Source organism: Lasiosphaeria miniovina (genome assembly GCF_030549165.1).
Source record: "Lasiosphaeria miniovina strain SMH2392-1A chromosome Unknown B0T26scaffold_1, whole genome shotgun sequence".
NCBI lineage: Eukaryota > Fungi > Ascomycota > Sordariomycetes > Sordariales > Lasiosphaeriaceae > Lasiosphaeria > Lasiosphaeria miniovina.
Window position 1 is genome coordinate 1,440,826 of NW_026848220.1, and position 20,424 is coordinate 1,461,249.

The window sequence follows — 20,424 nt, forward strand, 5'->3', positions numbered from 1 at the left end:
ATATTTTGGCCGAAAGGGATGCGCACGCATTGGTAGAGGAGGAAAAGCGATCGAGGGGTGGTCGTGCGAGGAGCAACGCAACAGGTTTAAGGCACTGCAGTAATTGCGGTAAAATAGGACACAACTCTCGTACGTGCCAGGAAGATACGAAAATGGATGAGGAATCAGATTCTGAGTAGTTTTAGTTAATTATTTCCTTTGTAGTATTAGTATCTCGTTCGGTAGTTGTAATGAGGTAGTGAGAACTGCCACTCGCTTGTCACTGCCACTCGCTTATCAACCACGTTAAAGAAAATAGATCAATCTTTGCTGACTTATTCTAGCCATTTCATTGTACAAATCCTTGTACTACTAATGAAATCCCCTAGGGCCTTTTTTCCCTCAGTGGTGTAGAAAAGTATTTGGAGTGTGAGAGGGTAGTTTTTCAGGGTTTTTTGTCATAGCTTTCTGCTCTACAGTGTTCTTCCCGCACTGTAGTAGTAGCTGTGTAGGTGTTTGGTCTTTTTGACAACCGGGGTACTCGCTACTTTCCACTTTTCCCATCTTCTGTTGTGAGGTTAGACCTGTGGTATGTACCTCCCTTTTCCTTCATTACTCTAGGGTCTACTAGGATATTCGCCTTCTGTATCTGTAGCCAGCCTAGTAGTATAGTGGCTTTTGTAGCCTTTGTGGAGTCGGCCTCTTATTACAAACCACTTGACTGATAGGGTCGTCTGTCTGTAAGAGAGCACGGGCTCCACAGGATGCTGGGGTTGGTAATTATGAAGATAGAACAAAGGGCAAGCTCCTATCGCACGGGTAATACAGTGAAATCGGAATGCCACTCAAAGTATATTAGTGCAGTGAATGTTTATTGCTTGCTTGAAGAACCAAGCAAGAACTATCTAAGACCGGTGCCACGGTCGTCGTATATATCTATATATGGCTGGCCAATGGGGGCAGGCCCGAACTGCTCCCCGTATGCCCTCGTGTCACGAATCCCTGTGGATTTCCTGTGGTTATGCACAAAGGTGGGGCATGCACTTTTGGCGCGAGCCAATCAGGAGCGTTCCAGGATTCCGAGCTCTGGAGCTCGGGGGCGCGGGACAGGTCCGGCCGGGCGGTGACCCGGACGCGGGACCACGGGACAACGGAACCACTGTTATTGGTTACGTAGATAGATATATACGACAATCGTGTCCACGGTCTTAGATAGTTCTTGCTTGGTTCTTCAAGCAAGCAATACACATTCGCTGCACTCATACACTTTGAGTGGCATTCCGATTTGACTGTATTACCCGTGCGATAGGAGCTTGCCCTTTGTTCTATCTTCATAATTACCAACCCCAGCATTCTGTGGAGCCCGTGCTCCCTTACAGACAGACGACCCTAACAGTCGAGTGGTTTGTAATACCTCGGGCCCGCTAGCGTGTAGTGGCCTGAGGCCCCACTACCCCGCTCCCGATGCCGGTGCCCCACTAGGGCGCGCTACGCCAGTGCCAGGGGAGTTTGTGACACTTTGACCAAATTGTAAAGGGTATAACGAAGGTTATTCACGAGGTAGTATTGGTGAAGGCTCGTATGTGAGAGCTTGAGGAGGCAAATACAGCCGTAAGTAAACGCCAGGGAGCTAAAAAAAAAAAAAAAAAAAAAAAAAGTTGTATCTAAGCAGGAGGATCATTGACTGTACAGGATGTAAGCGATATTCTGGCTGAAAGGGATATATATACGCCCTACTAGAGGAGGAAAAGCGGTCGGGAGGTGGTGTTACAACCTGGACAACAGAGTCCACAGAGCTAGGCCCGGCCTGGGATTGTGAGGGGGTCTGGACGGCAGGTAGGAGATTGCTAGAAGGCAAGGAGTATCGTGCACAGATTGCGAAAGACAGACTTTCAACACACAACCAATGTATGCTTAACCAGATGCATTGATAGCTGCAGAACCGTCTCTCCCAGAGAGCGTCTTGCCAGCTCCTATATAGAACGATGAACAACTAATCAGAGTCCCTGCCTTACACGCTCAGCTGTGCTCAGTCGTGCTCAGTCGTGCTCAGTCGCGCTCCGTGCGTCTTGGCACTAACCCAACCCCACTGAGCACTCAGCTCAGTTGTGCTCAGTCGTGCTTAGCGCGCCTTGGCACTAGCCCCACTGAGCACTCCCTGATTGGGTGCATCTTCCCTTGCCGAAAGCCCCACCCTAAATGCCGCTCCAGCCAATCTGTAGCGGGCGGGCAACACCCTCTGCACCTTTGAACCGGGATCGTAACAGGTGGCCGTACGAGGAGCAGTATAGCAGGTTCACGGCACTGTAGCAATTGCGGCAAAGCAGGAAACAACTCTCGTACCTGCCAGGAGGATGCGAAAATGGATACGGGATTGGATTCTAAGTAGTTTTAATTGATCATTTTTTTGTGGTATTAGTGTGTTGTGCGAAAGCTCAATTGGGGTGGGGAGAGTGGCCACTCGCTATATATGGCCACTCGCTATGCAATTACGTTGATACTTCCAAAATCCTTCGTCTAGTAATACTGCTATTAATTAATCCTATAGCGCCCGTATTGCAGCTTTTAGTTCTTTAGATACCTAACGAACTACTAGGTTCTATTTGATAAAGTCAGAGAGCTATCTCAATTCCTTAAGCGCCTGCTAATCCATAGAATGCAGTATATAAGTGTTAGTACGCGACTTCGGTTTCGCACGATAGTATTATCATATAGGTCCGGTCTGCGTGGATGCAATTCTCCCCAACGTTAATCGACGATCTAATGGCGGAAGAACTGATCTGGGTATAGGTATGTAACAGATCAGCCTGTTACCTGGGCGCCATTGTTGGCATATGGGCGCGTTGGTGGAAATGCGATGTATATCTTCTACCTCAATGGATCACGGTCCAAACCTAGAACTAGCAGTGTCTTGTCGGGTCACGTGATCCTGTATGTACATAGTCCACCAATGGTCCAAAATCTGAGACTACTCTCACGACGCTCCTTCTCGTCAGCACTCTACCCTTAAGGATGCCCGACAGGTCGCTCACTGTAGCTACGTATGCCGCCGGGGCGTCTCTTGCTGCTATTACCTTAATTTATGTTTTCGGCCCTACTTATTTTCTCGATAGCGATCCCTCCTCTACTTCATACGGCGTCTTTTCGTCGCGGAAGAACGGTATCATCGGGCTCTCGAATACCGCTAACGATTGCTTCATCAACTCGGTGCTCCAGGCTCTTGCCGGGCTAGGTGACCTTCGGCTTTACCTGATTCGGGAGACACACCGTCGCGGCTTGGACGATGGCTGGGTGCATACTCAGACGGTTTCGACCTCTGCATGGCCTAGAAGCGTCGGACAGAAGAAAGCTGCTGTGGAGTCTATGAAGAACATGCCGGACTGGAAAGCCGAGGGCCTGCAAAAAGGCCTTGTCACAAAGGCTTTAAAGGATATACTAGATGCGCTGAATGAGCGCCCAATTTATAGAAAAACGATATCTGCTGGGCCTTTCGTCAAGACTCTTGAACAAGCCTTTCGACAACGGATAAGTCGCCAACAGCAGGACGCGCAGGAATTTTTGCAAGTCGTGGCCGAAAGGCTATGCGACGAGTATCACGCGGGACGTAGGGCAAGGAGATTCGCGAGACAGAAAGCAACATACTCCAGCCCTGGGCGCCCAACACACCCTCCTCCGCTTGATAGTGGATTGGTGAAGGAACGGCTCGCCGGCCTTGGCTTTGCTTCTGCGGATGATCCCTCTCATCGAGACCGGGCGAGTTCCTCGGAAGATGCTGACCCTGCCGCATTAACCAAGGCTGTGGTAAGCACTCAGGAGGAGGACGAGGGGGAGAAGGAGGATGGGTTCCCGCTCGAAGGGAAATTCGAATCACAGATCGAGTGCCTAACCTGCGGGTTTAAACCACGGCCGAATGAATCAACATTCTGTTCCTTGACCCTCAACGTTCCTCAATCGTCAGCCACCACGTTGAACGCATGTTTTGACGGCATGTTCAAGACAGAATACATCGACGACTTCAAGTGCGAAAAATGCCGTTTACTCCATGCCATTTCTGTGCTCAAGGAAGAGGCGCAAAAGTCCCACACGGAAACCCTGCGAAAAAAGACTTGGATGAGTATAACCAGGCTTCAGCTCGCCATCGACACGGACCCCGAACATCCCCCGCCAGACATAACGCTGCCAGACCTCCGCTTTGCGCCGAAGCGGAGGATAGCGCGGCACATTCGGCTGACTGAATTCCCAAAGGTCTTGGCTATTCACCTGTCACGATCAATATTCGACGCCAGTAGCCTGTCGCACAAGAACTCGGCAAAGGTGTCGTTCCCTGAGCTGTTACCTCTTGGCGGGCTGCTCCAACAGAGAAAGTACAAGCTACTAGGACTGGTGACACACAAGGGAAGTCACCATAGCGGACACTACGAATCCTTTCGTCGACAGAATACATATCCGCCATTTTCCAACCCAAACACATTCCAGGTCTCTGGGGTCTATAGCAAGGCAGCCAGTCCAACATTGACACCTCATTCCAAACTTATCCAGCAGGAGTCAGAGGGAAGCAGCCCACTGACGTCGACTCCTGACCTCCTGTCCCCCCGACCAGAAACCGACCTGTCGGTGGTGTCGTTCACCACGGCTACGACGGCTGCAGAGTGTGAGGGAAGTGTTACGACAGCACAGGATGGGCTTAGTTATGTGACTCCGGCGGTGGCCATTTTCCCCGAGAGTGGCGGTAGCGATGCGAACGGCGCGCAGTTAGTTTCGTTGCCAACCCGTTCCCCGATATCCAAAATCGCACCTAAACCCTCGTTGCGTGCCGGTGGTCAAGCGTCAACTAGGGTGGACTCACCAGAAGCACCGCTACCCCCTGCTTCTAAACAGAGGCAGCGGAAGCCACCTGGCCGTTGGTGGCGAATCAGCGATGAGAAGGTCAGAGTAGCGAGCACTCGTGATGTGCTGAGTATGCAGCGTGAGGTCTACTTGCTCTTCTACGAACTGGAGAAGTAGGTGTTCCATAACTACAATTGATCTTGGCTTTGGTAGTAATTTACTGGCGGAAAGCTATGGAATAACGAGCATGGACATGCAAAGACTCGGATACTGTATCCTCTCTTGAAATTTTACGGGCTGGTGGTGTTTATGCGTTTTATATACAGTATAAGATAGACTCTATCAGTTTTTGTAGAAACAAAGTACACACACACACATATATTTATATATAAATGTCCATTTATGATGACACAAGACGAAAAGCACACCAACAATGAATACATCCATCCGCGTGAGCGAATGAGACTTTATACTAGGCCATTATCTTCAAAATTGGTCGAATACGGCTAACACATGCTCTAACTATCAAACATTCGGCAACGACTTCGCCGCCAAATAGTAACCATTCGTGTATTAGATAGAGACTCACTGGCCCAGCAGTTCCTTGGCAATCTTCTTTGCGTCATCATCGGTGAGAGAGAGTTGCTCGTTTGCCTTCTCCGTCTTGGTGGGGTCAAATCGCCAAACGCCACCAGTTTTCTCAGCATCGCCATGCTCTGCTAGTCCGACAATAGGTCCGAGCTTGCTGAGCACAAGGTCTGGGGCATCTGACCGTGCGTTGAAGTATTGTCTTTCCCAGTTGCGGCCTTCTGCTTTCTCTTTGGCACGCATTTCTCGCTGCGCATTCTCGATCTTGCTCTTCTCCTGTCCTACCGCGTCTAGATCTCCCTTGGCTATGGCTGCCGCCACCTTCGCCCACGCCCGCCTCGACTCTAGAGGGTGTTGTTTCTCAACAGGCGAGACAATCAGTTTTGTAGTAGAGACCTGCGAGGGATCCCAATACCCCACTACATTGTCCTTGCTGTTGTGTTTGGCCACACCCGAGTGAATTTCGAAGGTCTTGGTCCATTGACCAGAGACGTTGAAGAGCACGTCCTTCTCCTTGCCTGACGGGTACAGTGTTGCGGTGAAAGAATTCTTTTTCCCAGAGAGCCAGCCCTTTCCACTATAGTCAATCTTGGCTGTGAAACCAGTAGATGACGTGATGTAAGATGCACCGTCTAGTTCGATGAACGGCGAGCCGAAGATGAGACCCTCAATGTGGAGTGATGGCAAAGTAATCAAGTAGGTATCCGGCTCTGTTGAAAATGGCGATGGAGCTGTCAGAACGGCATGGCCTATCTGTTTGATATTGATCGTTTTCGAGAAGGATGCCTTTTGAGCATTATATCCCTCAAGACGAACACCGCTGGGTAAATTGGTGATGCAATACGCGGTTGCTGGTGGATGGTGGCTGACTGCCGGTTAGCATATTAACCGTCGGTCTAAATCTAGGACACAATGCAAACCTGACTTGTTCGCTGATCAGTTCTGTCGTCCCGGCTTCGTCCTCCCATTTCCCAAGAAACAGCTCCCCGAGAAAGGGATTGAGTGGCTTCTTTTCATTGCCATACTGCTCACTTCGGCTGGCATACTGCTGCTTCAGCGTTGTGAGAAACCTAAGAACCGTGTCAGCCTCAAACTTCCAGTTGAAACGTTACGAGAATATTCATGTATTTTATGGTGTCGCTGTGAGGAGGAGGGCTCGACTCTAGAAAGCACGTACCACTTGAGTACAGAGAGGGCCCTTTTGGCGGCATCAGGTTCTTGGGCGGGATTCGCGAAGATGGAGGGGTGTTCTGCCCAGTACGAGCTGAACTCGGTCAAACTTGTCGATGATAGAATAAACGGTGGAGCCGTAAGACTGGCAAGATCACCGTTGAAGGACGCGATAGACTAGAGTCAAGAAATGTTCAATTAGCACTCTACGTCCAGGAAAGTTGGGAAGTGCCCGATCTCGAAAACTTCATAAAAAGACGTGATAGGGTAGTAGTCGCTGCTGACCTTGAGGAAAGCACCCCAGCTACCTCCTCCATTGGACTGTTGCTGTTGCGAAGGTGCTCCGGATTCCATGGCTTCGCGTCGTTAGATAAATGAAGAGACGACCGTTCCGCTGAATTTAGAAGCCGAGACTAAGGTAGGCGTCTCGTCTCGTTCGACTTGGTATAGAGGCTGGCTCGATATTTGCGCTCGGGGGGTCACGTTTCAATCCAATAGGTCTTTAAGGGGCGTTCCTGGGGTGTCTTAAAGAGGTCGTGGGCTGTCGGGCTCGGATGTCGCTCTCTTCGAGGAAGTATGAGGATTCGAGACGCCGTAAGTCTCTTCGGATTATGAGTAGCGGAAACAGGGATACCTAAGTATCTGTACAGTTGGTTGTAGGCACTGTAAACGTGCAGGAACCTGGATACTGTACTGCGAAACTGCATGAGCAAGTTGTAAAGCTGCCCGTGCCGTGTCCCGAGGACCCCTCTTTTGTCTGAAGCTATCCCTGGGTACATATGCGAACTAGGTTGGGTAGCGCCAGCCAGCAAAACCCCAAGTCAAGTAACCCTGAGCCTAAAGGCAGCCAAGGCGGGTATTTGACGTCAGCACACAGGACCCCACGTCATTCTCCTTCGGGGTGAGAAGAGCCAATACTGTGCATACAGGTTCAGGGACCCCCTTAGGAACCAACTCTTGTTTTAAAAACTTCGTTATTACGTATCCAAAAGCCTAGGGAAGTAAGAGTTTAGATTTAGAAATGAAATAGTTCGTGAGACGGGGTTTGTTATTTGTTGAAGTTTCTCGTATGATCTATATTCAGATAATTATTAAATTGGCAGTGCAGTGCCGTTCAATTGTTTGACTTTTTGGTTTACTGTAGCAAATACTTAACTGCGTTCATTTTAGTGTGCATGCGTGATGATATAGCTAACTGCGGACGTTCCTCCTTGAGGAGACGATTTTTTTTTTAAAAGAGGGTGAACTAGTAGGTAGAAAATAGGTCGTCGTTACTCCCCGCGCATAAATACGTAATTGCCGCTGATGCCGGCGTTGGGGTTCCTTACTCTTCACGGATTTGGGTTTTGGCTCAGCCTGCTCTCGACTTCAGCCGCCCACCACTGCTGCCAGTCGACCACCGTCCTGTTCTTTCGAGCCTTTTCTGCACAGAATACCATCGCATGGCTGCGGATCACTTCTTCGAGAGTGCAGCCGATTATTTCTTTCTGCGCCCTATCCGTAGACCAACCGTGATTCTTGACCTTGTCGACAGCGAGAACGAATTGCCTAGTCAGTCCAACATCGCCATCTCCGTGACCGGCACTCTCAAGGCGGGGTCTATGGGTAGTTGATTTCCCGGTGCGAAAGTCCTGGACTGTGATAGTTGTCGAGTCGGCGTATATCTCGCCATCGGTACCGTACAGATGTGTGTATCGTTCGCAGATCGCTTTGGTTTGGGCCACCATGTGAAAGATAGCCATCTTTGCTCCGCGCCCATGTATGGGATCGGATGTTCCACCTTCATCCTCCGGAGTCTCGTGGGACGAGGGCGCCGGCTGGATCTGATCCTCTTCCCAGGTGATCGTAACTACCTGTTCATCGCACACATCATTGTCGCTCTCGTATACGCAGCGGCCAAACCAGTTTCTCCGAGCAACCTGCGAGTCTGGCAGACTCGCATTGTAGTCCTTTCCTAGCTCCAGAAGCAAGGCATCGCTCGCCCCTTTCTCGTCTCCATATGACTCAATATCGGGCACGACAATACTCACCGGCCAGTTCTTGTTGCCGGAGCTCAAACCGACCAGCTCCTTGCCGAGATATATGCGCTTCGCGGAGTACTTACACGTCTCCTCGATGGGGCACGATAGACAGTTTGTTGCCGCGCCTGCTGCCTGCGGTTTTCGACTCTTCTTGAAATACTGCAAAGAGCCCATGCTCGAGACTGTCGAGGGGAGATGGGGAGGGGGACAGTCGCGTGCGGAATAGTCCGGGGGTGAGCAAAGTAGCCACAACAACACATCAATGTCGTGACAGCTCTTCGTGAGGAGACTCGGGGCCGCAGTGCTCTCCCGCCGCCAGTTCCCGCGAACGTAGCTATGCTTGGAAATTGTAAAGACGGAAGTCAAGGCGAAGACGCAATTGACAACTGGGACATTGCCATGGTGGGGGAACTCACAGTGAAATGCCACCAGCCTACGGGCTCCGTGTGTACGACCGACAAAACGTCACCAATGGCATGATGCTCATGGATCAGTCTTCTTAGCATCTTGTTGTGCGGGCTGTAGCGAAGGACGTGACCGATGGAGAAGACGGCCTGCTCGCCCTTGGCGGTCGTGTTGGATCCCAGGGCTAGATACAGATCTATGCAGTCCTTGAGAGTCGTAGCCAGTGGTTTCTCACACATTATGTGCAGCCCACCGAGCCTGGTGAGTGCAATAACAACTTCCCGATGCATATCGTCTAGGACGCACACGAACACGGCGTCCACGCCCGGGGGCACATCTTTGTCGCCTGCCAAGACACGGGCTCGACGGCGCTCTTCATAAGCAACGAATTCAACCCAGTCGCCAAACACGGCTCCCTCAGCAGGCGGATCCTGGGTACCCCATATTGTGGCCTGGCCGAGCCGGGTTCTCTTGTATTCGTTGGGCTCGGCCACTGCCGTGACGACGCCGTTGTTCGAAGATCTTACCGCCCGGGCATACGTGAGGCCGCGAGAGCCGGCGCCGATGATCAATATCCTAGGAAGGCTGGGCGACTGGCTCTCATCTCGTCTTCCGCTGCCCACCGTACAGTCCTTGTCTTGAAGGGACGACATAGCCCGTGTTATTGACCTGGGAGACTACCTTAGATAGTCGTGACCAAGGCAAGGTAATTACTCAGTCGTCAGGGTTGCCAACAACCAAGTTAGAGGTGGGTACCTAGATGTGTGTATCGGAATCAACGATCCGTTTTCCTTCGAAACGAAAGACGCCTTTGGCACGGATGGTCGTGGCCAAAATTGGAGATGGATTTCAGTTAAAATAGCGATCAGGCTTCTCGGTTAACGAACTGGTAGGATCTAGGATCGTACCAAGGAGCGAGCTGGCGGCATTGTCTTTCTTCTGGTGAGGGTGGCACAGTGACGGTTGGCCCTGCTTGAGACTAACAACGCTAGGCGGTGGGGTAAGTGAGTTTTCTTTGCCGAAACAACCGGGAAGGGAAGGGAAGGTCCTGTACCGTATCTCTTCGCAGTGTGGAGTACAGTACTACTGTACAGTAAGGTAATCTTCGAACTTTGAGAGACTGCCCGACTATGGTAGTCGGCAATGACAAATTACGACTCACAGTGTTCCCGACGAAATTATGGTAGTTGAAGGAATTAAACTTTTAATTGTTTTTTTAATCTCGAATTTTGAGCTTACAATGAAGTACCCAAGAAAGTCTAAGGTAATTTAATAAATTTATAAATTAGATCTAAAAATGTTTACGTAGTAAAACGCCTGTCTATCTGGGTGTTACAAATGCCTTTCTTCGGCCCCACTTAGTGCTCTTATCAAAACCACAGTTCTCCGCACTTGGCTGTACGCCTTCCCTGGGGTAATAAATCCCAGCCGACTAGGGGCCCACTATTAGAAATTTCTAGATGCTTTGCCCTGACCACAAACAGAAAGGCACCTGACATGGGATTTATTACCCGGAACAGGTGTAGATATGGTCCATGTCAACAAAGAACTCGGGTAGTGAAACGAACAACATGCCAAGCGGGGGCTCCCGAGTCCTTGGAATCGGGAAACAAGTAATTCAAAGCGAGACACCGAGCATACCGTCCCAACCTATTCAACGTCCGACCTTGTGCACCCTAGGCGGCGAAAACTTCTATGCGGATGGCGCTCGTTTGGTATGTATTTCACCCCCTTGTTAGGCCTTCCAGGCGAACATGCTTCTTCTCAGATTCGACACCTTCCTTGGGCAAAGTCGCTGCTCATTGAAATCTGCTTGCATGGGAAACTAGTGAACCCGAAAAAAAGAAAAAAAGAAAGAAAAGAAAAGTACTAACCAGATAAATAGGATCGATTGCGAGGTACCGTATTCGCATGTGAGCGCTGCTGGCCGCGACTGCTAATAAGTAGGGCTAGATGACGGGGCTTGACCCGGATAAAGACTCCATTATAGAGATATTCTGTCTCGTCACCAACGGCCAGCTAGATTTTCTCGACAAATCTGGTTGGGGCACCGTTGTTTACCAACCCAAGGAGCGCATGGATTCCATGGACGACTGGTGTATTTCTGTACACGGAACAAGTGGGCTCACCACCGCCGCGATCGAGTCGACTGTGACGCCCGAGCAAGCAGCCGACGAGTTATTGTCCTACATTCAGCGACTTGTCCCGGACAAGGGCGTCGCGCTTCTGGCCGGAAACAGCGTGCACGCAGACCGCGCTTTTCTTCGAAAGGCCCCTTACAATAAAGTCCTTGAGCACCTACACTACCGTATCTTGGATGTAAGCAGCCTAAAGGAGGCTGCTCGCAGATGGTGGTATGTTTTGCAGAGCTAAATGCCCCCTGGCCAGAAGACCGCATCTGTACCACCCACTCGTACCGAGCCAAAATACTCCAAGTACCAGTATGGCCGATAAAATGAAACAACATACTGACAAGCATGGCAGCCCCGAAATTGCCTTAGGGGTTCCAGCCAAGAAGGGACTCCATCAGGCGAAACAAGATATAATTGAAAGCATAGAAGAAGCTAGGTACTACAGGTCGACACTATTTCAGCCACACCGGGTGGTTAAAAGTGCTCGTCCTTAATACCGTCAACCACAATCCAGCCGCTGTCAAAGTTTCGAGCACGTATACGGACTAGGGATGATAATTTTGAATGTCATCTTTGTTAATGGGGACGCCACCCACCCTCCTGGTGTATGTTCCGTTTATGGAAGTTCAGGTCTTAACGTCAGGCTCATCCCGGCCCACAAACTCCTTGAACTTCAGCAGTTCTGTTGCCATCTTGATTTCAGGTCTGAGGAAGTCCTGCGCATCTAGGTCGTATGAGGCCGGGTCAGTGCTGTGTTGCTCAACATAGAGGCGAATTGTTGCCCCAGACGATCCCGTGCCGGACAAACGAATGATGATCCGGCTGCCGGACGAGAAACAAGCGTAAAGACCTTGGCCAGCCGAAACAGAGCCATCCAGATCCGTGTAGGAAAAGTTTCCAGCGGCGGTGACGGTCCGGTCTAGCAAAGTTAAAAGTTAGCAAAAGACGACTTAACTCGAAGCGTCTCTCGAAACTCCAGGAAGAGTAGGTTTCCGCAGTAGAATAGTAGATCGAAAACGGGCCCGAGGAAGAGGATGATGGTGCAGATTGCATGTCTAGACCTACCTCCAACCTTGCTGCCGACAAAAGTGGGATCAGAAACCAAGTCGTTCAGGACTCCAACAACTCTGTTGGCTCCGTCCGAATCAACATCCTCGTAATCGTAGCGCGTGAAGAATGTCCGTCCATACTCGGTCCAGAAGTCATTCTGTATCTGCTTGATACTCGGTGCTACGCCTGGCTTAGAAGCACCCAGGCCCGCAATGATGTTCAACCAAGCCACGATGGCCCAGAGCCCGTCCTTCTCTCTGATGTGGTTACTCCCCGTGCCAAATGATTCTTCGCCACAGATCGACAGCTTGTCGGCATCAAACAGCGCACAGAAGAACTTCCACCCAGTTGGGACCTCGTAGCAATTCAAGCCCTGTTTTTTGGCAACCAAGTCCACTGCACCAGAGGTGGGCATGCTGCGAGCTAGTCCAAAAACCCCGTTCCTCTGGAAGTATGGGATCAGCTGAGCGTGGTGGGCGATAATGGCCAGACTGTCGCCGGGCGACACGAAGGCACCGGCACCATAGATCATATTGCGATCGCCATCCCCATCAGAAGCAGCGCCAAAAGGAATGTTCTTGTTCTCGACGACCTCGACCAGGCTGTGTGCATAAGTGAGATTGGGGTCAGGGTGTCCACCGTTGAAGTCCGGAGATGGCTCGCAATTCTGTGTCGAATCGGGGCCCAACCCGAGCTCTCGTTCGAATATCGCCTTTCCGTAGGGGCCGGTCACCCCCGAGAGACCATCGAACAGGACCTTGAAGTTGGGGTGGGCGATGAAAAACTTTTTGATCAACTCGAAGTCAAAAATGTCTTTTAGCATTTCGATATAATCGGTGGTACTGTCGATGATCTCCACCTCGAGGCTTCCATATGTACTGGTGCCAACAGTCGATATGTCGATATCGGGGATGCTGGCAATCTTGTACGACGTGAGAGTTTTGGAGGTCTCAAAAATCTTGTTTGTGACCGCTTCGGGCGCGGGGCCGCCGTTGGCGAGGTTATACTTAATGCCAAAGTCGTTCTTTGGGCCTAAATACGCGGGTCAGGCTCATAAAAATCCCCTAGGATACCCAGGATGTCGTGGACACATACCGCCCGGGTTGTGGCTAGCCGTCAGGAGAATGCCTCCAGTGGCATTGCGCTTGCGGATGACGTGACTGGCGGCTGGCGTTGACAGTATGCCATTCTGGCCGACTAGGAGCTTCTTGACACCGTACGCCGGGCCAATTTTTGCAATCAGCTGGATCACCTCGGGGTTCCAATACCGTCCATCGCCGCCGATGACGAGGAAAGCTCCTATTCCAGGGGGGGGGGAGAAGCCGCGGTGGATCGGTTAGCAGTCACGCCTCGACCACAAGAATAAGCGCAGGTCTGGAGGCTCACCTTCGGCGCCCTCAGGAATGGAGAGCAAGATGCTGGCGACAAAGGCCTCGCTATAGTGAGGCTGCTGGAAGACGGTAACCTTCTTCCGAAGCCCAGACCTAGAGCAGGGTACAGCATGTCAGTGGTGCGGCCTTTTTCTTTGCAACCTCGCCTCTCAACTTTGAGCAAACGAGTTCTGTGGTGGGGTGAAGCGGGGGCGGGGCACCAGTGACGTACGTGCCAGGCTTCTGATCAGCAAACGGCTTGAACTCGATCATCTTGATATCCATCTCGTCGCTGTGTGCTTTACGTGTCTCAATTGTGATTGTGGCGAGCTGAATGCTACGCAAGAATAAATGGTACTTGGAAAAGGAGGAAGGGTAGGTAATGAATGGGTGGCGCCTCGGTGCGTGTTTTTGGAAGGGGGGAGGAGGGTAGCGGGGGTTAAAAAACAGTCAGCTCATTTTATTTGATGGTGGGGGAAGACGTTGGGCGTTTGGACTTGTCAAGTCTGTCTTGTCTGTCTTGCACCTCATACTTTGGTAAGGTAAATGGTAAGTGAGATGACCAGATTTCTACCGCCTACCTAGGTACCTACCTAGTACTTAGTACGTATCATCTATCTAAGGTACCTAGTAGGTAGCTCCCGTCTCTAGGTAAGGTAAGGTATGTGTGTATAAGGAGGTAAGTATCTAAGATACCGTATGGTATATACCCAACGTGGATACCCGCTTGGTATTCGTACCTTACATCCCATCGACATTCGATATTCACCAAATGAACAGGGACAAGACAGGACAAGGCAGGCGTGGGCGGGCAAGATACGGACGTAATTGGTGCCATAAGTCCCTGTCCACACAGCCTCCGGGCCGTTTGGTTATCTAATGAACAAACGTCAGGTCGTCACCGCTTCGAGACACTGGCATCCTTGCAAACTTGCAGCCACTGGAAGAGACGGATTCAAGGGCGTGCATCATCGGGGCAGCTGTAGGGCCCCACCCCACTGCCAGGCCGCGGCGATATTCTCAACAAAGCGCAACTAAACCTTCCATGATACCAAGTACCTATAGGTGTACTCAATCTCTCACCAGCGGCCCGCACTCCCGTTACGTAGTCTGACCCATGTATGTAGGTACTGTATGTACCTTGGTGCTGTGGATGTGTAGAGCGAACAGCAGCAGCAGGCTATCCCGCCCGGAACGTTTAAAGTAGTACTGTACATAGCAATCTGGGAACGAAAAAGAAACAATTCCCACTGTCGTCTAGGCACCTGAAATATGCTCGGAGGATGCATCTTGAGCTGTCACACCATGGTCTTCGCCACTTCCGACATCAGACATGACGTGTTTACTTTGAGGAAGCGACAGCTGGCTCACTAACACCGGATGCTCCAGGGGACGTTGTTGCCATGGGGAAGACTTCTCGGAATCTCTTGGCACCTAGTTGCGAGACGGGTATATTAGCTAGCTTCGTAACCAAGATACCCAGCCTACTTATTTTTGACCTCCATTGCCAGAGACAGCAACAAAACTCACCCTCTTCGCTAACGAAGTATATTTCAAAGGCGCCTGCCTTGTTCTGGCGCATGCTTTCCTGTCGGTATTTCTTGCAAAACACATAGAGCTGGACATCCTTCAACCAGATGCGATGTCTCGAGCGCCGGCTTAGCCAAGTTGGCGACTGGGACTGGTGTGTCACTGGTGACTTCTCGTTAGCTAGTCAATAAACACAAGTGTAAAAAAAGGAAGGGCGTCCGAAAGACATCGCTACTAGTGTTCGAGGGAACATGGCAAGAGACAAGGAATCCAAGACCCACCAAAAGCGGTCCAAACGGGACATTGCCTGAGCTCGCCTTCCCATACCGCAGCGTGGAGGCGAATGCCCCGGGTTTGTAGGTCTTCGTAGACAATCAACGAGTGCTTGTAACCGTCGTCGATGATTTGCCTAGACCAATCATCCATCAGCCTGGGAATTCTCAGTACAACCCCTGGGAGCACGGGGGTTAATACGGCCGGAGCTATGGCGGTCTAATAAACAGAAGAAAGAAAAAAGGCCGCGGTGAGATACATACGCCTGAAAGAGCCGTTTCTCCCTTTGAAGCTTGAATTCGTTGGGGTGGATTTGGACCGTCAACATGTTCCTGGCTTTGAGGGCGACAAAAGTGCAGTAAAACAGAACCATTTCTGTGTGCAGTTAGTCGAGTTCAGCTCACCTCAGAAGAACGGGGTTGCCGGATGGGTCATGCTACCTTCCCAAGTAAGAAAATACAATGCCGCCCAAAGCTTGCTAGTATGCTCTGACCGGCTCCATCGCTTCAGCTGCAATGTGCTGCCTTCGCGCCCAATACAGAGTTCATGAACACCATACATTGAGAACCATGGCTCCCCTCCCTGGATAGTGCGCATAAGGATGTAGGGTGATTGGTCAACCGAGTTCAAGAACACAACGACGGAGATTCTGTCGTTGTCAAAAGGCCTAGTTGCAGAAAGTGAGATTAGACACCGAGGCGTCCTAGTCCACGGAGACATGGGCAGCTAAGGGGGAATGAACAATGATGCAGACCCGACGCAACCGAAGTTGACCGGTAATTGAGGGTTTTGATAAACGTTCCTAGACTCACCGCCGAAATAGTATCTTCGACTCCGCAGGGATATCCAGACGGCCCCACGGGTAGTAAGGGCCATACGACTTGGAACTGGGAAGACTGGAATTTAGCAGACTCGGACATTGATCTAAAATATATCGAGGGCCTCTTACGGTCTCAGGTGTTTCAGCGCAGTCCGTGATGGCAGAGGGAGGGAGAATATTTGCTCTGCCCAGTGCCCGTTCTGTGGAAGGCTGATTAAACACGGAGCAGTCTGGAGGATTGACGAGGGCACGAACGGGCTCATGTACCACTGCGAGAGACATCAGATCGTGGCGGACTAGAGGGCCAACCTGCAGTGGGGGGGGAGCTAGTGGAGGAGCGTCAGCCATGTCATTAGAAACAGACTCGGGGGAAACCGACGTATTCCCCTCTTCTCCCGCAACGCAAGAAGACGCGTACGCAACGTCTCGAGGGTGTTTAAATCGAAGCTTGGAGACCTAGGCAAGCATAAGAATGGAGCCGACGCGGTATGGAGGTCACGGGGGTCGGAATACCTTGTGAGAAGCAGCCTTAGTAAAGACAAGAAATGATTGTAAAGAATGAAGCGCTGGGGGAGCGGGAGACCCCCAGCTTCTTCCGTCATCTTGTTATACATCTTGCGCCACCTTGTCTCTCTGGACACTGTCTTGTCCTCGAAATAACTGGTAATGTCTCGCAGGGTCCGACATAGACAGGGGAGCACGACGTTCAGGTGGTCTAGAACAACGGGCACCCGCGAGATATGGACCTGAGAGCGGTCGGCGAGATCGCGCAGCAACCTGCTCGATCGTCGTATCTCCTCGGCCAGCGCGATCATATGCCCGTGGAAGGATTCTTGGAGTGCCGCCCGCAACTGGTCTAGGCCGAGAGCAACAAGGTCCGCCCGCTCAGCTTCACGGCAACAACCCTGGAGGAGATGGGGCTCAACGAGTGTGACGGGAGTTCTGGCGTAGTCCATGTTCGAAGCCTTCGTATTCCTTTCTCTTGCTAATAATCAGCGACAGCCTGCTGTGTTAGTCGGCAGAGACGAAACTGGTGTCTGCTTAGAGAAAGCGCGTGCGCCCATGGCGGTCCTCGAATACCATGGTCTACCGATGCTGGATGGACCCCTTGTCACCAGAGGTGGTACTGTTTCGTTGTTGACTCCCCCTCCGCACTGGCAGTCTCTTCGCGAGCCGAACAGGCTCTTTCTCGTCCGCAGCCACAAATATGACAAGCAGCGTCACGGGAGGGATAAGTAGGGGGAGGGTTGGGCATGAGCCTGGCGACCTAAGCAGTGATCGGAGGGGTGCCCGCGGTCTCGGGAAGCCGGAGAGTCCGGGTCATACGTCTAGGCCAAGAGCCTCATTCCCCAAGTCCCGCTTCTGTATGACAGACAGTCCTCAGACCTCAAGCCGGGCCCCATCCAAGCACGTCCACACGACTTACTTCCAGATGAAGGGGCGAACCTGTGGGTGTTCGGCAATGTTGTAAGAGCATCGCCGAAGTAATTAACGTCGCAAAACACAACTGGACCGAGAAAGCGAGTAGCCGGTGCTCGGTTATCTTGTAACAGGGATTGCGGTGGCCGCGATACCAGAGACTTTCCGGACTGACGAAAGAGCCGGCGGTTGGGCACTCAAGCATGGGCATCGAAGCATGGGCAAGGGTAAAGTATTATTGGTATCGGGCAACCCGAGAGCAGATACTAGCAATAAGTATATGTACACCTTACCTACCATAGGTAGATGGGTAAAGGTATGTACTTCCTCCAAGGTAATTGACGCATGGGATGTTGATGAATTGGCCGAAAGAAATCACGAATTAGAAGACAAAACAAGTCTGGAATCCTGCAATGCAGCAGCAGCACGAGGCACGAGAAACTAGCCCAAGGAGTCAGCGACTGACACGAAGCCAGCCGGTCACCCCCCGGCTGCAGCGAGCCAACAGCGTGCATTAGAACGACACCTTTCGGCATAGGCTAGAGAAAAGTGTGTGGGCGGAGTGGAACACGCGCTTGAGCTCGAGCGAGACTTGACGTGGGAGTCTGAAATTCAAAAGCCAATGGCGCAAGAAGACATGCATGCATGCATATATGGACGGTGCAGCTGGAGAGACGGCTGCTTGCCAAAGGTGGGCGACCATTCATGATCCCACAGACAGTCGGGTATCCACAGAGTCGCACTTGCCACTTGGGGGAAAGAGACGAGCTTGTTGCTTGTCCGCCAGAGTTGGGCGAGAATCTGGACAGTCCACGACATGTCCACCACAACATGCCTACACCTAATGCAATATTGCTCAGGCGTCCAGCACTTGCATAAATGATGGCTTGAGGTCAACTCGGGTAGGAACTGATACAATTAGTAGCCATGGCCGTCATCACTCACATCCTCTCAACAACTAGCCCCTCCCCCGCGGGGTTTGGCTGTGACGAGTTCAAGTTGATGGAGCAGGTGAGGTACCTATACTCCTTCCTGCCCGTCCCGACGCGAAACTGTCGAAACTTTAGACACCGAGTGTAACCGACAAGAATCGAGACCCCAATGCCTGGGCACAACGAATGAGTAGACACACCTAAAGCGGCCGGATTTCTTTGTAAGTATGGACATGTCATTCATTGCAAGACAGTCTAGCAATCCGTTTTCCAAGGCACTTTAGAGTGCAGCCTTAGGTGCCGCTTGGATGTCCTGAATAAAATAGTCTTGTTATACATGTCATTGGCTTTAGGGGTCCAGCCGCTTGCACCCCGTCCGCCAATATAGACTTCTCGTCATCCGTACTGAAGGGATATCTGTCCTCCAGCTTCCATAGTTCATAGCAAACCTCGTGCAAACCATGGCAATAAAAAGAGAAGCACTTAATCCCATTGCCGTGCCCCAGAGCAACACCGTCCGTCCCAAAGATACAAGGGGTGAAAGAAAACCAGGCGCTGTCTGCAGTGTCTTTGTCTGAGTTTCATCTCACCAAGACATTTCTACCGCGAGCACGACGACGCGGCTACATGTCAAAAAGAAAATGCTTAGGGAGACTCCTCCTCTTCTGGGTCATTCTGCACACATAGTTAGCAGTAATTCACCGAATGCCAAGATCATTGTTTCACTTACGTTGTACGCCTGTTTCTCGTCCTCGTATCGCTTCTTGTCGGCAGCTGCCTTGGCCTCGTAAGGGGTTCTTTGCTTATCGCTAAGAGCCTTCCATCGCTCGCCAAGGATTTTGCCAACCTGGCCAAATGAGACACCCGGGTTCTCTTCGCGAACGTTGTCGCGTTGTTCATTGGCAAAGAACATGTACGCAGAGAGGCCGCGCTTCGGGGCGTTGGGGTCTGCGGGCATATGTAAGTTTCTGTTTCACTGGTGCAATATGTGCGAGGCAAGTAGGACAACGAAAATGGGATCCTGTTGCCACACACAAAAGTCGGGCGAGCAACAGCCATGACACCAAAACGACCCAACCAACGTGGAAGAAATGACTATAACCCAATTTGAAGCAAAAGGGAACATATAACTCACCCTTCTTGGTGCGGCGCTTCTCAACCTTGCCGCCTTTTCTACCAGCGGCCTTCGGCATGTTGGCGGATCTAAAATAGGAAGGTTAGCGGGTTCGGGGAACAAACATAATTGGCCGAGGGATTCGGAAATCTTGCGACGCGACAAAGCAGCACTCGCTGGATGCGAGGCGCGACCACGACTCTCGAAAAAAAGGTTACAGCCCTCGAAATGATAGCAAATTGTATCAATCGCGCCTCGCAAAGGAAGAAACAAAAATAGAACAAGTGCCGAGCTACTGCTGCAGCAATGGTGAGAGCGACGATAAAATGCACATGAAAAAGAAAGTGGCATTTCCTGTTGAGAGGATTATGATGGAACATACCTAGATTAAGACTGGGGGTATTTGGCAGTATGTTGCGTTTGTTCTGATCAGATCTTGCAATTCGTCAGCGATCGTGATAATTGAGCTTGAATGTGAGATTGAAAATGCGGCTGGCGGAGCAGGAAGACGAGAGCAGTGCAAAGCGATACGCCTGGTGGAGATGCAAAAGTCCAGAGCCGGGCGGGTCTGCTGCGAAAGAAAAGAGCGACAGGGGAAAGGCGACCCAATGAGGAATCAAGAGAGAAAGGCCAACTCTGAAGCCCAGGCAAGTACTTTGGATTTTGCTTGTGTTTGCATGGGAATGAAAGTACTCACGTCGCGCCCGTGGATTGTGGAGGTATTCTGGTGCAAAATTTGGGTGAGAGGTGCAGTTTGTATGGGAGAAGAGGAGGGAGATTTGAGAGAGGGGAGG

At 51.2% G+C, this 20,424-nt stretch overlaps 7 protein-coding genes across 7 annotated transcripts; 2 read left to right on the forward strand and 5 right to left on the reverse strand.

Moving 5' to 3' along the window:
• Positions 1 to 2,991: 2,991 nt before the first annotated feature.
• Positions 2,992 to 4,983, forward strand: B0T26DRAFT_635387 (uncharacterized protein; the record flags this gene model as incomplete). Its single annotated transcript, XM_060436715.1, has 2 exons — positions 2,992 to 4,589; positions 4,713 to 4,983. The coding sequence occupies 2 exons, from the start codon at positions 2,992 to 2,994 to the stop codon at positions 4,981 to 4,983; spliced, it is 1,869 nt and encodes a 622-aa protein (XP_060302205.1).
• A 216-nt stretch (positions 4,984 to 5,199) lies between these two features.
• B0T26DRAFT_683661 (uncharacterized protein) lies at positions 5,200 to 7,356 on the reverse strand. Its single transcript, XM_060440816.1, has 4 exons — positions 6,850 to 7,356; positions 6,572 to 6,741; positions 6,315 to 6,464; positions 5,200 to 6,259 (listed from the first exon to the last, which is right to left on the reverse strand). Exons 1-4 carry the CDS (start codon positions 6,916 to 6,918, stop codon positions 5,392 to 5,394), a joined length of 1,257 nt encoding a protein of 418 aa, XP_060302206.1. The 5' UTR covers positions 6,919 to 7,356; the 3' UTR covers positions 5,200 to 5,391.
• Positions 7,357 to 7,895: 539 nt separating this feature from the next.
• On the reverse strand, positions 7,896 to 9,643 carry B0T26DRAFT_632622 (uncharacterized protein; the record flags this gene model as incomplete). The annotated part of the gene is made up of 2 exons (XM_060436459.1): positions 7,896 to 8,924; positions 9,002 to 9,643. 2 exons carry the CDS (start codon positions 9,641 to 9,643, stop codon positions 7,896 to 7,898), a joined length of 1,671 nt encoding a protein of 556 aa, XP_060302207.1.
• Positions 9,644 to 10,582: 939 nt separating this feature from the next.
• On the forward strand, positions 10,583 to 11,833 carry B0T26DRAFT_12421 (ribonuclease H-like domain-containing protein). Its single transcript, XM_060433338.1, has 4 exons — positions 10,583 to 10,705; positions 10,876 to 10,888; positions 10,938 to 11,344; positions 11,475 to 11,833. The coding sequence occupies exons 3-4, from the start codon at positions 10,944 to 10,946 to the stop codon at positions 11,614 to 11,616; spliced, it is 543 nt and encodes a 180-aa protein (XP_060302208.1). The 5' UTR covers positions 10,583 to 10,705; positions 10,876 to 10,888; positions 10,938 to 10,943; the 3' UTR covers positions 11,617 to 11,833.
• Positions 11,556 to 13,989, reverse strand: B0T26DRAFT_12341 (phosphoglucomutase 2). Its single transcript, XM_060433333.1, has 5 exons — positions 13,775 to 13,989; positions 13,559 to 13,656; positions 13,268 to 13,471; positions 12,188 to 13,204; positions 11,556 to 12,041 (listed from the first exon to the last, which is right to left on the reverse strand). Exons 1-5 carry the CDS (start codon positions 13,825 to 13,827, stop codon positions 11,749 to 11,751), a joined length of 1,665 nt encoding a protein of 554 aa, XP_060302209.1. The 5' UTR covers positions 13,828 to 13,989; the 3' UTR covers positions 11,556 to 11,748.
• An 895-nt stretch (positions 13,990 to 14,884) lies between these two features.
• B0T26DRAFT_632503 (uncharacterized protein) lies at positions 14,885 to 17,121 on the reverse strand (the record flags this gene model as incomplete). Its single annotated transcript, XM_060436449.1, has 10 exons — positions 14,885 to 14,976; positions 15,073 to 15,234; positions 15,354 to 15,481; positions 15,609 to 15,720; positions 15,786 to 16,012; positions 16,158 to 16,232; positions 16,295 to 16,365; positions 16,421 to 16,491; positions 16,545 to 16,621; positions 16,679 to 17,121. 10 exons carry the CDS (start codon positions 17,119 to 17,121, stop codon positions 14,885 to 14,887), a joined length of 1,458 nt encoding a protein of 485 aa, XP_060302210.1.
• Positions 17,122 to 19,161: 2,040 nt separating this feature from the next.
• Positions 19,162 to 19,709, reverse strand: B0T26DRAFT_669753 (high mobility group box domain-containing protein; the record flags this gene model as incomplete). The annotated part of the gene is made up of 3 exons (XM_060439098.1): positions 19,162 to 19,191; positions 19,247 to 19,464; positions 19,652 to 19,709. 3 exons carry the CDS (start codon positions 19,707 to 19,709, stop codon positions 19,162 to 19,164), a joined length of 306 nt encoding a protein of 101 aa, XP_060302211.1.
• Positions 19,710 to 20,424: the final 715 nt, after the last annotated feature.

Excerpts from the sequence above, each read along its gene's own strand:
- B0T26DRAFT_683661 (XM_060440816.1), bottom strand. The coding sequence starts at position 6,918 with ATGGAATCCGGAGCACCTTCGCAACAGCAACAGTCCAATGGAGGAGGT. Across the intron at positions 6,742-6,849 it reads GCTGGGGTGCTTTCCTCAAG|TCTATCGCGTCCTTCAACGG; the intron begins GTCAGCAGCGAC and ends TCTTGACTCTAG. Across the intron at positions 6,465-6,571 it reads GCCCTCTCTGTACTCAAGTG|GTTTCTCACAACGCTGAAGC; the intron begins GTACGTGCTTTC and ends CACGGTTCTTAG.
- B0T26DRAFT_12421 (XM_060433338.1), top strand. The coding sequence starts at position 10,944 with ATGACGGGGCTTGACCCGGATAAAGACTCCATTATAGAGATATTCTGT. Across the intron at positions 11,345-11,474 it reads GAGGCTGCTCGCAGATGGTG|CCCCGAAATTGCCTTAGGGG; the intron begins GTATGTTTTGCA and ends CAAGCATGGCAG.
- B0T26DRAFT_12341 (XM_060433333.1), bottom strand. The coding sequence starts at position 13,827 with ATGGATATCAAGATGATCGAGTTCAAGCCGTTTGCTGATCAGAAGCCT. Across the intron at positions 13,657-13,774 it reads GCTGATCAGAAGCCTGGCAC|GTCTGGGCTTCGGAAGAAGG; the intron begins GTACGTCACTGG and ends ACCCTGCTCTAG. Across the intron at positions 13,205-13,267 it reads GGCTAGCCACAACCCGGGCG|GCCCAAAGAACGACTTTGGC; the intron begins GTATGTGTCCAC and ends CCGCGTATTTAG.